General features: G+C 37.4%; 1 protein-coding gene across 4 annotated transcripts in view; it reads left to right on the forward strand.

Moving 5' to 3' along the window:
• LOC113056240 (transformation/transcription domain-associated protein-like) overlaps positions 1-16,326 on the forward strand; it is a 73,544-nt gene that overhangs the window by 45,852 nt on the left and 11,366 nt on the right. For all 4 annotated transcript variants that reach the window (XM_026222851.1, XM_026222854.1, XM_026222852.1 and 1 more), the window contains 9 exons: positions 100-237; positions 599-702; positions 959-1,094; positions 3,296-3,487; positions 5,710-5,905; positions 5,992-6,257; positions 8,042-8,142; positions 9,861-10,062; positions 11,654-11,815. In XM_026222851.1, coding sequence (XP_026078636.1) covers positions 100-237; positions 599-702; positions 959-1,094; positions 3,296-3,487; positions 5,710-5,905; positions 5,992-6,257; positions 8,042-8,142; positions 9,861-10,062; positions 11,654-11,815 — 1,497 coding nt within the window. The remainder of the gene's footprint in view (positions 1-99; positions 238-598; positions 703-958; positions 1,095-3,295; positions 3,488-5,709; positions 5,906-5,991; positions 6,258-8,041; positions 8,143-9,860; positions 10,063-11,653; positions 11,816-16,326) is intronic.

Genomic DNA, 16,326 nt, shown 5'->3' on the forward strand with positions numbered 1-16,326 from the left:
CAAGCTGGTTATGCTAAGCAGTCATCTCATTGGGACACCTCTGAATATGGATGTGTTTGTCCCCTATATATTTGAAGATGTGTTCTTGTATTCCCTCAGGAGATCCTGGACTCGCTGGCGGAGCTCTACTCCCTACTGCAGGAAGAGGACATGTGGGCGGGGCTGTGGCAGAAAAGATGCAAGTTCCCAGAGACGTGCACCGCCATTGCATATGAGCAGCATGGCTTCTTTGAGCAGGTGAGACACTGTAATTATTGTATTGCCATGCATGTTTTGGGCAATTATTTGAATGAATAAATCATAAAGAAGGGCTGCGCACTTGATCAAATCATGATATGGAGTAGCGTCTGTAAATATCACACCCTGTCCTCACTTCACGCAACACGCAATCAAAGGTATCTTTTAACCTACCTGGTGCGATGGCGACATGCAAACTTTACATTTTAGAAATGGTTACTATTTCTGCGCCTGCAAAAAGGCTGTTCAAATGTAATGTGTTTGCATTTACATTAATTAAATTGTTAAAGTTTGTCCCTTTGAATTGTCCCTCTTATATTTTAAGATGATGTAACAATAATGCTGGTTCCATCATCATTAGGCTCAAGAAACCTATGAGAAGGCAATGGAGAAAGCTCGCAAAGAGCACAATGTCTCGCCTGCCATCTTCCCAGAGTATCAGCTGTGGGAGGATCACTGGATACGGTGAGTTGAATGGCCAGGGTCCAGGCGACAAAAGTACAACCAATAAGACACCATTTGGACTTGTAACCAATAAGATTAGCAACATACCAACAGAGACTGACCAGAATTACACTCTCAAAGTTGTGTTTTGCATTGTTGAGGATAAAAACTTAGTCTTAGATTCAGTTTTTGTCTGCCACACAAACATTTTATGAAATTCATAAACATTCTGGACTGTCTATTAATTTCTAATGTAATGCAATACATTGATTTCCAGTTGTTCTAAAGAGCTGAACCAGTGGGAGCCTCTGACTGAGTACGGGCAATCTAAAGGCCATAACAACCCATACCTGGTGCTGGAGTGTGCCTGGAGAGTGTCTAACTGGGCTGCAATGAAAGAGGCTCTAGTGCAGGTAAACTCAGAACCACACTCCAATCAGCACAGACAGGGTTATAAAGTTCATGACTGGTTTCATTTTAGGAAATATGTACTTGATCTGAATACTTGTGATGTTCACAATCAGTCTGTAGATATATATACGGTACTATCATTTAAAAAGTCTGGAGGCAGTTTATTTATATATAAGATTATTTTAATGTGTTCAAAGAAATCTCTCTTATTTTAATGTGTTTAAAGAAGTCTCTTATGCTCAACTGGGATTTTTTAATGTTTGATCAAAAATACAGTAAAAGTAAGTCAAAACATTAATTTTGTGAAGCATTATTAGAATTTAATATAACCGTATAATCTCTCTCTCTCTCTCTCTCTCTCTCTCTCTCTCTCTCTCTCTATATATATATATATATATATATATATATATATATATATATATATATATACACACACACACACACACACACACACACACACACACACACACACACACACACATATATATATATATATATATATATATATATATACACACATTTTCAGCAGCCATTACTCCAGTCTTCAGTGTTATGTGATCTTTCAGAAATCTTTCTAATATGCTGATTTGCTCAAGAAACTTTTCTTATTATACATCTTAAAAAGAGTTTAAAAAAAACTAAAAAAAAAAAAAAAAATTCCTTTTCAGAATTTTTTGACTAGAAACAACTTTTTTTTATTTTTAAATAGATTGTGACGTGTGTATATAAATACTTTCCCTAAAGGTTTTTTTTTTTTTTTTGATACTGGATTTTATTTTAGTAAAATTTGCAGATAACCTAAAACCATAGTTATGACCTCTCTGTGACACCTCAAAATATTATTGGAGTTTCGTCATATTGCAGAAAGAGAAAGCGCACCACTTTTAATATGCTGAAAGTGTTTATGACTGTTCAAAATTGTAGCCTTGCCATTGCTGGGTAGTTTATGGGCTTTACTTCTAAAACAAAGTAGAAAAAGTGTGTGATAGGGGCTGGACACATTATAAATACTCTTGGCTCTTGTTCAAGGAGACTTGGAACGAATCCATTCAGGTTTCTGTCCTAAGGTGACACCTAATTAAATTGTCCAGCACAGCAGCCCTCCCACTTCTATTTCTCCTCTTCCCTCTCCGTTCGCTTTGCATCTAATATTTACGGATACGTGCTTGAATAATTGCTCAAACATCTGCTGGGAAGTGATTTGTTTTCTCAGTTCCAGGGCAGGCTGCTTGGCAGCAGCAGTTGCTCTCAGGAAGTTGAAATGTCCCCTCTTTCAATTAAATGTGGGTGGATAAGGCCAGCCCTGACGCAGGGTTATTTATCAAATGTCGGCCGTGATAAGCGTGCACTGACCAAAGGCAGTACATCCCTCAACATCATCATACTGCACAATGCCAGCAACCTGTACCGACTTTTTATTCTCCGTACAACCACCTATTTAGCTTGAATTGTAGTGTGCAACACCCACAATGGAATATTGTGACCAGATGACCATGTGCAAAAACTGGGGCATACATGCTGTTTAAAATATTTGTTCAGAGCAATCAAATGGACACTAAGATTACCGTATTTTCCGGACTATAAGTCGCACTTTTTTCATTGTTTGGCTGGTCCTGTGACTTATAGTCAGGTGCGACTTATTTATCAAAATTAATTTGACATGAACCGAGAGAAATGAACCAAGAGAAAACACTACCGTCTACAGCCGAATGTTTTCTCTTGGTTCTAAATAAATTCGACTTATAAGTTGCACTGGACTATATGTTTTTTTTCCTCATCATGACGTATTTTTGGACTGATTCGACTTATACTCAGGTGCGACTTATAGTCCGAAAAATACGGTAGTGTCCGTAACATTCAAAAGTTGGAAATATATGTATATATTGTATAATATAATATTGTTTATTATAAAAAATATATATATATATACAGAATGAAGTATGAGTTTGAGATTTCCAAATCTTTGCATTTTATGTTTTTATGTACATTTTTGGATTTGGGTTTATTTATATAAATCAGATGTTAATCAAAATTCCCTCAAAAATATTAAGCATCCCAACTGTTGTCAGCATTGCTAACCTAACAATAATAAATATTTTTATCAATAAATGCAACCTTGATGATCTTAAAAGACTTTACAAACTTGAAATTAATTTAGCGAGTGGACTGTTTGCTGATACAGCTGTGTTTCTGTGTGCATCAGGTGGAGCTGAGCTGTCCAAAGGAGATGGCCTGGAAGGTGAATATGCATCGCGGTTACCTGGCCATCTGTCACCCAGAGGAACAGCAGCTCAACTTCATTGAGCGGCTGGTTGAGATGGCCAGCAGTCTGGCCATCAGAGAATGGAGGAGACTTCCACACATCGTTTCTCACGTGCACACGCCTCTGTTACAGGTGAGGACCAACAGTACATGAGCTGACAAACACCCTTTAACCAGACCCTCTCCAGCTTTAATGTAATGTTCTTGATGCTTTTTCACTTTTTCAAACAGGACAACTCAATCAGAGCACCACTAGCGGTCTAATCTAAATAAATTGTAAATTTTAAATAATGATATCTCAAAAGCAGGAACATCTGGTCAGATATCTCAGCTGAAAAATCATGAGACTCGGGCAATCTCGTTTCATTTGTGAGCATGTGACTTAATGCAAACCCTTGTAGCAGAGCGAGTGGTTAGAGCTGACGCTTTACTTATAATTGCCTTTTTCGCTCTGCATTTTTTTGCACAATAACTTATTTCTTTATCAGACCTGGTCCCTTCTTCCTCCCTCCCTCCTCCATTTTGACCCTTACTAAAATGGCCAATATAGTGTTGACTGCATCATTGTGGTATTTAATAGGCAACTTGTATTAATATTCAGCGGAAAGAACAGCCTACTGACTGCCACATGCATAATCAGGCAGAACACACAATGGGACGGTGCTGAGGTGATGTGTGTCTGTAGATTAGGGAAATGTGTGAGAGCCGTCCATGCACCAGATCCTCTGCGGACTGTTGGAGACTCTCTTGAGCTCGGCTGTGGTGAGATGGCAAATATGCCAGCCAAACTGAGGAAATGAGTTGGTGGTGTTGGAGACTATGATTACACCACACAGAGTGTTATCTCTGCATGATTGAAGAGTTGTATGTAGTGGATTTATTCAGAACATCTTGAATACATGGGATTTTTGTTGCTTTATACTATTAGTAAACAGAAAATGCAATACTGCATCTTATTCTTAGTATTTTAGATATTTTAAAAATGTTTAAAATAAAACTGTAATTATTAATAATTTAGATAATTGTTGTTTGTTTCTTGGTTCATTAATTTAGTTCATTATCATTAGTTCATTTCCTTTTCACACACTTTTTTTTTTCTTTTTTTTTTAAATCAGTATGCAAATGTTATGTCAGCACAGACAGTTATATTTTGGTCATTCAAAACTGTAAATAAAAAAAAAAAGCAAATTCTGTATGTTTAAGCAGTCAGGGTTAAAGTTTAATACAAACTAAAGAACCAGCTGCTCTTAAAATACATTATCGGTCAGACTTTATTAGCATTTTTAGCCATACATTCTGAAATGTAGTGTTTGCCCCAGAGCAGTTGACTTCAGTGATAATTGAATTTGCTGATAATTGAATCTATTTACACCTTCACTCCTTAATGCAACCATACCGAAAAACCAAGTCCAATAAGAGTGATTGCAAGGGACAGGAGAGGCAGACAGGAGCTGTGAGACAGAGAGAGTGAGTTTAAAATGGCTCGTAATTACTTTTCCCCATCAGATAGTGTTTGATTAAATACCTGCAAGAAAATTAAATTTACATGATGAATGGGCACTCAGAATGAAGGTTATAATGTGCCATCAGCTGATATTAACAGATAATTGTGAAAAATATTGTATTGCTTAATTTAATTTGTTTTGGGGGGATTTGATTTGACTACTCCACAAACTGATTTGAAGCATTTATCTTGTAAAGCAGGCATTACTATTGAACGGATTGTTTTTGGATGCCTGTATGTGTGTGGCATAATTCATCACCACAGCTCGAGCTACTCATCGTGCGCGTAGTAAACCATCACGTTGTAAATCACCTTGTAAGTGCCAGACTCCCTCCCTCACGTATTTCTTTTCCAATTCACACTGGAGATTAAAGATCCATGTGGCATTTCGGTAAGAGTGCAGTGTGTTTATCGCTGATACATTAAGGTCATGCATCAGTGGTTTTTGAGGAATGGGTAGCATTTTTTGGGTCACAGTGGCCTGTGTCCTCAGTGTCATCTGAGAGCGTGATTAGGCATTAAGGGAATAGACGCTTTACTTGTGCGCTTCCCTCTCTCTGCCCATTCTCTGAGTAAATGGCTTTTAAGATACTTTGATCCATCCATTCGTTCAGCCACCTCGAGACTTTCGTTTCTCTATTTCTTGTTCTTTCTCAATAGGAATCATAAGCCTGTAATACAGTCGCAGTAATGGATTTTGGAGAGCTGTGTGTGTGTGTGTGATATGTGGTTTCTTGGATGACTGTAGCCCTCAGAATTAAACTGAGCATGCACTTTAAAGAGAGCTTTAGGATGTTGCATATTCCTGTTGGATGTTTCTTTATGTTTATTCCTGGATTATTCTTATTCAGGCAGCGCAGCAGATTATTGAGCTACAAGAAGCTGCTCAGATCAATGCAGGCCTCCAGCCCGCCAACCTGGGCCGCAACACCAGCCTCCATGACATGAAGACCGTGGTGAAGACCTGGAGAAACAGGCTTCCGATTGTGTCCGATGACCTCTCTCACTGGAGCAGCATCTTCATGTGGCGGCAGCACCACTATCAGGGTATGCCAGGATATGGAGAGGAATTCCAATGACAGACTAATTATTATGTCAGCATAATAATTGATATTTATTTTTTTCTTCTGCAGCCATTGTGACTGCTTATGAAACCAACACGCAACACGATCCAAACACTAACAATGCCATGCTTGGAGTGCACGCCTCCGCATCAGCCATTATTCAGTATGGCAAGATCGGCCGGAAGCAAGGTCTGGTCAATGTAGCTTTGGACATTCTGAGTCGCATCCACACCATCCCCACCGTGCCTATTGTAGACTGCTTCCAGAAGATTCGTCAGCAGGTTAAATGCTACCTGCAGTTGGCTGGAGTAATGGGCAAGAACGAATGCATGCAGGTGAGTAAAGTGACCAAAGCATGACTGCATATTCTCAAAATCAACTAGTCATTGGGTTCCCTGAATGGCTAGTCAGCTAATCTATCTTTAGGATAACCTGTGTGATTTCTGTGGTTTTGGGGTCACCTGACCCTGATCAGATGCATTTCTAGGAGCATTCTGTATGCTAATGAACCTGAACAGTGAGTTCATGGGGTTTTCTTGGGTGACATTCGGTCATTTCAATAGGTATCCATGTGATTGGGAATTTTTCACGGCAGGTTCTAACTGGCCACATAAATTTGCCATATTGTGTTATATGCAAGTAAAACACTTTCTCATATGAGAAAAACAAAAGAAGAACAGGACTAGATTTTAACTAGTGGGAGTTGATTGGATCATTGTTGTTTGTTAATTGCTACGTGTGTGCACACTGCACACGTCATCAGAGAATTATGTTGAGAAGGGATGGAAAGTTAATTTTAATAAAGATTACAAGTGCACATGATTTAACCCTTTAATTGTCACCCCACGCCTACGCCTACGTTTACTTCAGTAAATCTTTATCTAATTATGACAAACTATATATCGTTGGAAAGGCCTAAGTCTCCTAAATAGATTTTTTACCAATCTTTTTTGTTAAAAATTATGTAGGAAAAGTAATAGAATAATTTATGGCAAGAGTGCAACGCAAAAACCTACATCATAACAGGAGTTCTGACCTTTGTCGCAAAAAGTCTTCTTTGTTGCCTTTTTCTCTATCGCACTTTAGAAATCACCAGAAATTATATATCACTTGAAAACATAAAATCTCAAAATGAATCCTTTGAAACCCATTTTAAATTCAAACATTGCATTACCATCATGCAAAATCATGTAACAAAATGTTTTCAATCATGAATTATAAAAATTTAGGTTTGTATTATGCACATTCAAGTCTATCTTCAAAAGTGACCGTTATGGGGTTAAAGAAATTGCATGAAGTCAATATGATTTTATGAGTCGGTACTCAAAAACCAAAGACGTCCATCTAATACATGCCTGGCTTGTAGCCGTCTGAAGAAGAATTTAAAGATGAAACCTATAAGGAAAACCAAAAGTGGATGACTAGTCCACTATATGTTCATATAAAAAAAAAAATCATTTATAACCTTTTAATTTCATCTCCTTTTTTTTTTTTTTTTTTTTTTACATCTAACTGAATAATGATTATCATTGCTTTTGTCAAACTGACTTGATCTATACCAAATCTAGTTTACTTTGCCGACTCGCCTGCTGATTTTGCTGTTAGCCGGACTCTCTTAATCCAAATAATGCTGCTCTCATTACGGTGAGAATGACTGCGGTGCTGTCACAGTAAGGAATGCATTCCAAACAGTGTAAGGAATGGGGCTGCTAGCTGCAGCATTCGCTTAAGCCTGATTAATGGAGCTGCCTCAACTGAGCTCAAGTCATTAAAGTACCATTGGATTTAATCTCTCTCTCTCTCTCTCTCTCTCTCTCAGCTATCACTTGGACCTGTTCTGTTCCCTTTATCATTTCTCTGGCACACTCTAAGCCACTGGCTCTCACCTGGGAGTCTTAGATTGAGCTACAGAGATGTCTACAGCAGATATACTCTGTTGTCAGTGGTGTTGACTTCTGATGTATATGAATTCTAGGTCAGAAAACTACACTTGGGCTGTGCTGACAATAAAAAATCATCCATTTTAAGAGAATCATTCTACAAGAGAAAAAGGAAAAATTATAAATATGAAATATACTTTGAGGAATTTCAAACATAATCATTTTTATTGTGCTGGCAGGGTCTGGAGGTGATTGAGTCCACTAACCTGAAGTACTTCACCAAGGAGATGACCGCCGAGTTCTACGCTCTCAAGGGCATGTTCTTAGCCCAGATCAATAAGTAAGAGTTGATCCCTGGGTTTGATCTTCTTTTCTCCTTTTCTACCTGTCACTTTGAGTCTTCTCCTTATTGCCCTCATTAGCTCTTTCTTTGTCATTAATTGACATAAACTGCTCTCGTCGTCTTTTTTTTTGTGCACCGGTCTCCACGCTGACAATAAAGAATCAGAAGCTTAAATCATTAAGATCTAAATTTTTTAAATGAACAATTTCGACAAATTCATTATGGAGAGGGAAGACAAACATCTGTGTTTGCCTGTGTATTTTTTTTGCCACTAATCATCACTTCTAAAACTTCTGGCCAATTACGAGGTCAGAACAGTCGTTAACAGTCAATATGATGAGTAATTAACCTTATATAGTATGACTGCAGCAGAGGATAATGACACTGAACTCATAATGAGTGATTATCTCCTGTCATACGTCTATTGACTGCCATTTTATCAGGTCAGTCAGCGTTTCCTGGTGAGAATCTGTCATGTAATTGGGATACATCTCAGAATACTGTAGATTTATTTGTGGTACCATCAAATCAGGTGTTTTACTTGCCTACAAGATACTCAAACAATTAGCTGCCAAGATGAAAACGTCTAGTTTAAAATATTTTTGCCAAGTTCAAAGAAATACAATCTTTACTTGTTGGTTTCATATATTATTTGAGAGAGAAAGAAGTTATATTGTACACTTATTACAACTTCATTACTTTTTAAATATTAGGATTATTTTCATATCATTTGATATTTTCATATCAAAGTGAATTTTAATTCACAAATTTAAAAAGGCTGTTTATCGTAGAAGAGGTGAATTCAAGTGATTGTCACTATGAGTTGCATTTTTATTATGTATCATGGTGAAATAGATGGCAAGCCCAGAGCCTGGCGCTGAATTGGAATAGTTTATTAAATACACATGCTGAATAATTAACTCAATAGCAATTTGTGAAATCTCTGTGATCAGCAAAAGTTACCCCCAGCCTCAGCAGGGCCTAATGCAATCATTACATTCTGCCTCTCTATGAATATTAACGTAGGGAATTGATAAAGCAGAGCTGTTGGAGGAAGATGTTTGACACTTGACTGGGCATGGGGACTTGTGAGCTCTCCAGGCCCAACTCTCAGCAAAGGCCATACGCAGAAACGTATTATACACATCCAAGACTGACGTGACATATCAGTGAATTTGGGCTCCCCAGACTCCCATTGCAATCAAGTGTAATTTTGTTGCTTTCCACATACTCATTAAAAGTTCCCATTATATGTGATTGGTTTAGTAGGTGTGTTGTAGGGTAGCATTTAGAGATGGTGATGGTAATGACAGAGGCTTCAAGCTCAGATTATGAGTCCCATCCAGTCCTTTCAGTCCCTTATAAATCCCTTTATGAGCCTTTCTCAACTTCTATTCTCAAACTGCTTCTTCTATAAAGGGCCCTAGAAAAAAACGCTCTAAGGGGACAAATCCTCAAAACTCAAAAACGGCTGATGCTGTAGGTGCTGTAATACTGGATAGTTTTTAAAAGTAGTGTTTTTTCTGTCAGATACTCCTCAAATTTATAGTGAAAGGCCAATAAGAAATGGATATATAATTATGATAAAGATTAAATGCAACCTATTTACCAGTGCACCAGATATTTAGAAGACTTGAGCTTAATCCACCAAATTTTTCATTCTTTGTGTTCTTGAGATTTGAAGATTTGGTCAGTTGAATTGTCTCTTCTTCTAGGTCAGAGGAGGCAAATAAGGCATTCTCTGCTGCAGTGCAGATGCATGATGTTCTGGTGAAAGCCTGGGCAATGTGGGGTGACTACTTGGAGAACATCTTTGTTAAAGACCGCCAGCCCCACCTTGGTGTCTCTGCCATCACCTGTTACTTACACGCCTGCCGGCATCAGAATGAGAGCAAGTCACGTAAATACCTAGCCAAGGTACGATCTCTTCTCTCTTTATTCTTCTGCTGACCTCACTGAGTGACTGTGCCAAATGATATAATTTAGAAATGTTAAAAACTGCCCAGTCTAGTGGTATTTCTTTCTAGTGGTATCTTTTTCTTTAATCCTTTTTTTATGATGTTAAACATAAGCCCACAAATCATTATGACATATTTTATTTTATTTTCTACATTTATTTTCTGTTATTATATTATTTTATACCATTAGGTTAATTGTATATTTCAGATAGTTAAAAATATATATATATTTTGTTTGTTGATAACGCGTAACACTGCTGAAATGTCCAGTGAATTTTCCCATGGGTTGTGATCAGTGTAAGGAGGGAGGAAAGAACTACTGATCATTTGTAATTTGTTATCTAGAGGGCAACATGTACTTAGTATTTTTCTTGCCAATAACAGGCCAAAATGGTTCACAGAGCATGTCATAATGAGATAGCATCTTTTTTTGACAGGCCTGTAATTAGTTTTACCATTAAACTCATTTAACATAACACACAGGCAAACTCATCTGTGGTCCAGTAAACCCATTCTGTTTTGATGGCTTTGTTAAATGGGGGCATATCTGTCACAGTGTGCCATTTCTGAATTAATGCAACTGCATTCAGACTGATGAACCTCCGATGATGGATGTAATTATATTATTAGACCTGATGATGGGTTTGGTATGGATACTATATACATGGCAGTCTTCTCTCTGTCGAGTACTGTACGCTAGATCAAACAGCTCCATTTAGCTCTACCCTTTTTTTCCAGTGGGTGTTTGACTGCGAGGAGCACTTTAGATTGTCTCTGGACTGCTGCTGGCCACTGAAGCTTTAGAGATGGTGGTCAATGAGAGTAGCTGCTCGCTGATTATCAGTAATTATCCATTAGCCATGTAGCCCAGGCTGTCCAGTGCTTAATGTCTCCATCAGGCCTCAGCAGGGATGAAGGTTCATCTGTTACCATCCCACCAGCCATCATAGCAGAACCCCACCGACAATAGCAAGAGTAGACAGCAGCTGACTGGTGGGAGTGAGGTGGTCGAGAAGATTTTACAAGCCATTAAGCCCCAGTGTAGCTATTTCATGGAGCTGATGGCATCATATTCAATCGCTGACATGTAGATTTAGTTTAAGATGAAAACGCTAACTGATCTTTCACAAAGGTTGACGAACATGTTATTCAAGCAACTGACTATTTATGAATGTTTGTGATTGACATCGAAAAAAAATCCAAATTAGAGATTTGTGAACAACTGTATGTGTGCATGAAAATATATTATGCACAATAGTGCAAGAAAAAAGGAAGATAAAGTTTGCATTTGCAGGAAGTTAGCCTTTTTTTTTTATAAATTATTTTAACAGTTTTATTCATTTAAAATATCCATTGCATGAAGAATAAAATTATTTTACTTGGAATACAATGTCAATGGCATATTTCTTTATTTTACATTATTTCTGGCTGCTTCATTGAAAATTTGTGGACATAATGTATTTTGTTTTAATATATTTTTAAAAAAATCCTGCAGCAGGGTTTATAAAATCAGAACTGCTGCCAAAAGACATGGTCTCTGTTCTTCTTAGGTGCTGTGGCTGTTGAGTTTTGATGATAAGAACACATTGGCCGACGCTGTGGACAAATACTGCATTGGAGTGCCGCCCATCCAATGGCTGGCCTGGATTCCTCAGCTCCTCACATGTCTGGTTGGCTCCGAGGGAAAACCTCTCCTTAACCTCATCAGCCAGGTTGGATTGCTCTCTACATTCCCTTTTTATAGCAGCACGTTCATGTTTGATGTATCCATCTAATCAAGATTCATTTCATTTGGTCTCTTCAATTAAAGACTGCATTCTGCTGTCTGCATTCAAGACCACCTTTGTCAAATTCACAGTTTTACCAGTTCCCTTTTTATTTATTTATGCGAAAGCATTGTTATTGGGTTAATATCAAACACTCTCCAACTGTGGGAACAGAACCGCCAATTAAACAAGAGACTAATTTCCCCTTCTTGATGGAGTATTATTTCTAAGCCATTTAAAAAGCTCCTGAACTTCAAAGAGGAAACAGCTGCTCCAGGGGCCCAAAGAGAGAGGGAAAGAAAAGGAGACAGAGGAGAGAGTTTAACATAAAAAGGCCGCAAAATCCCCCTCTCATTCACTGACTTGTTCCAAATGGGTTTTGCATGCAGCTCGACCTCCTCTTTTCTCACGTTTACATGCCAGACCAGCGACTTCTAATCTCTCCATTTCAGCACTGACGCACCCCGTGCAGTGGAAATGCTTCACTTTAAGATTAAGTACACTTAAGTCCCTGATAAGCACCCAATGAAATGGATATGTTTGCACTCCATAATCTCAATTAATGGAGTTGTCAAGGCTGTTTTAGGGATGATAAGTCTCCTTGTTGAAGGATCTTTGGGTCCGATCAAAGGCAGTGATGACGAGTGAAAGGTAGGTGTTTTGTAGAACTCTTGATTTTCAAGTGAAATCTCCAGCGGATGGAGCACATTTATCTCAGGCTCTGAATTATTTAGCTGTGCTCCAGTTGGCGGGATGTTTTAAAAACGTTTGCTGAAATATTGATGAAGGTGAGCTGTGGGGTGCCTTGATGTAACTGAGACGGGAAAAACTCAACACCTTTATGCACGCAAACATCCATCACATGTACAGTACGCACGCACACTCCCTAAAATGTGAGATTTCTCTCTAATTTTAAGGGTGATCTGTCCCCTGCTGCCTCGTTTATTTTTAATGCTATACTTAACAAGCTTTTAACCCTTTCGAGTCGATTAACGCATATATGCGTTTTGAGTCATTTTCACCTGATAACCCTGAAAAGAACTTAAATTACACTCTCAGTTTTAATCGTACAGATAAGAGCAATACATCTATCGAATCTGTAAAGGGTCTAGTTTTTTTTGGATACAGACATAATAACAAAAAACCTTTGTGCACTTATAAAATAAAGATAACAAACAAGGTGCGCTGTCTACAGTCTTTATCTCCGCTGATCTCTTTTTATTTATTTGTACTAGTTTTCACATAACGTGTAAACATTTTACTAGTCAGACTTTTTCCAAATACTTTTTCCAAACTATAATTCCTGACTAAATGTATAATCAAGTGAAACATTATGAAGTTTCAATAACAATATACAATACTATACCATTCAAAAGCTTGATGTAAATAATATAAATGTGACAAATAGAGATAACTCTAACAAATGTAAAAACAATGCAGTTCTTTCGATTTATTCCCCCTAAAAAAACCTGAAAAATATTATCAGCTCTTTTCAACATTAATAATAATAATAATAATGATAATAAATGGGGTTTATTTGGTAGAAAATAAGATTGTTAAAAGGATTTCTGAAGGATTGTGCCAAAAAATTTGCCCTCAGAGTGGCACAGTTGAATGGGAGGCTCATTATGCAGCTCATTATGCAGGCCTTTGTCTTCTCAGGTGTAAATCACAATGATATTCATGATAATTGACGCCTACTCGCATATGACTTTTACCAACAAAAAGTGTTTTAGAAAATTTAAATCAATATATTGTTTTCTGTGAGTGAGTAAACAAGATGATTTTCACATCATTCAGAAAGAAAAATTCTAGGCTACAAGCTCCAGTTCTCAACTTTTCCGGCAACCAATTTTATGTATGTGTTTTATTGCCTTATTCAAGTGATTTAACATTTTTAGTTTTTCACTAACCATGCATAACATTTTTTTTCTCAAAAATACAATCATGTACATGCATGCATTTCACATATTATTATAGCCCAGTTTGTGCTGATTACAGTGATATTAGACTTTACCCATTTAGATATTTATAAGAAACTGAAAAAAGCACAAATGTCAGGGCATGACAAAACTTCTCAAGGCCCCAAAAATACCCTTAGACTCCAGAAGGTCTTGGCCATGGCTGCTATTCATGTAAAAGCCCATCTGGATTCCGAGGTGTCTCTTTACACCCAAAGGCCAGTCTGCTTTCTGCCGTCTGTTTGACGAAGATCATGTTTCCACTCTAATGGGCTGTGAGACCTAAGGTTGTGGGCAGTTTAAGGAGGAGCGCTGTCTGCCACCTCCATATTTGTCTTCACCAACCAACACCTACCCCCCCCCCCCCCACCCCCACCCCACACACACACACACACACACACACGTACTGATGAAGACAACATTCAAACCCCTCACAGATATAGCAGTGCCAAGAAAAAACGAGGAGAAGAACAAGTTGATAAACGTTTTTGGGACTATTACATAACGATAAGAAGATCCAAAGATTGGGTTACGAGTCCGACTTCTCTGTCTGTTAGATTTAAACCATTAGACTGGGGGCATTTTACTTTAAAAGATGTGAAATAAGCCTCACAACTTGGTTCTTTGACTGCAGCTTAAATAAGCATTGTGTAATAACTGCTGCATTTAATTTAATGACAAAAATAAGGGCTGTTTTTTAAATGGGTTATCAGCTATTTGTAGTTCAAACTCAGTCCTGTCCGTGATTCATGCAATTGGTTAAAGGAATTGTTTACCCAAAAATGAAACGTCTGTCATCATTTACTCGCCCTTGTGTCACACACTCACCTGTTCATAGTGATACAAAATCTTCAAAAGAAATTGGACTAAACCTCTCAATTCAAAGTGACATCAGATACTGTCTATGGAGGGTAAGTAAATAAATGATAGTATTAAATAACATTTTAAGGGGTGGAGAGCAGTGAATGGGAGAGTCCCACAAATATATGTTTTGAATTCCTATTTGCTCAAATAGCTAAAGAAAAACTCCACTATAGTGGTTTCGTGACTCAATAAAAGGAAAGAAATTAAGAGAGACTGATAACAGCAGTCAGAAGAGAGAACGATGTCAAATTTAATGTCCCTCCCATAGACGATGGATTAGAAACACCTTCGCATTAGCGTTAACGTTTTTTGTTTTTTTTTGCAATTTGATGCAAAGGTGACATAATAGAAAGAACAGTGTTATAAATATACATTTAAAAAAATATATGAATATGAAAAACTTGTCATCACAGTCTTGTGAAAAGGTCCACGGTGTCAAAATTTCAATATAAATTTGAGCCAGAATCAGACCCACATAGCAGTAATGAAGCTAGCATTTAGTTAAACTGGCTATTAAAGCCATACCGCATTGGCCTTTGTTTAGGTCCTTGACATAACCAAAAAATAATGACAGAAACTATACATGGAAAATACATTTCTAAATAATAAAACATACTTGCAGGTTGGGCCCCAACAGCAGCTGCCTCTGCTTTTAAAGTGGGAACTGCTCCATGTTTCAGTTATAGCCTTTGTGTGAATCCGACATTGACCTCGTGTAGATTCTTGAAGCTGTCCTCAGATAGCTACATGAGGATGGTAATTGTGAGGAATAGAATTAAAAATAAATGTGAACCCTTGTTAATGAAGTACAGGGTCCGTAGTAATGGAAATTGCAATCAACCACCCCTTTAAATATATATTATAAGACCGCATCATGCACGACGATCATATTTTAATTGATCACAATTTCTGCTACTCATGATTTATTAATCTTAATCACCTGTGAAAATTTGCACCCACTGATTATTTATCTTGAAAATTTGAGTTATGTTGGATTGGTAAGAAGCCTCTACAAGCTTTCATGGTTGTAGATGGTTTCAGCCTGCCGAATTTCCAAAATTTAAATCCTCCAATCAGTTTTTCTTCAGTGTTATACTTAATCTACCCACGATTGCGCACACGCTGTCTACATTTAAGGAAAAAGTGCTAATAAGCTGAAAACACCAGTCAGCATCTAAGTCGGAGTTCGTTATTCAACTCAAATAAAAGTGTAATACAACCAGTCTGTTTTCTTCTGCTTGGTTGTTTGCCATGTTTATGTAATGTGTGATTAATAATTGTGATTTAAGCTTTTAACCATTATCATGCATTTTTATATATTTAGTTGTTATTATTTGCATTAATATTTTACAGATAAAGCGTACAGAATTCTTTTGAGTAATTAAGTTACTGCATAATTAAAAATAGCCTTTGCTGCATGGTTATGTAACACAAAAATGTTGGGTTTTATATTTTGGCAAAAATATCATATGTTGGTGTACTGTTACGTGCTATTACTTGTAATCATACGGTTAATTAAAAAACGACTTTTGTTTGTAGTGCCAGTGAATCAGTGCCGTTTTGATAAATACTGTACATCTGTTTTTGGGCTAAATCATTAAACAGCCTGAACCTTCTCTTTGTGATGTTATT

Source organism: Carassius auratus, chromosome 37 (assembly GCF_003368295.1).
Source record: "Carassius auratus strain Wakin chromosome 37, ASM336829v1, whole genome shotgun sequence".
NCBI classification, from domain to species: Eukaryota; Metazoa; Chordata; class Actinopteri; order Cypriniformes; family Cyprinidae; genus Carassius; species Carassius auratus.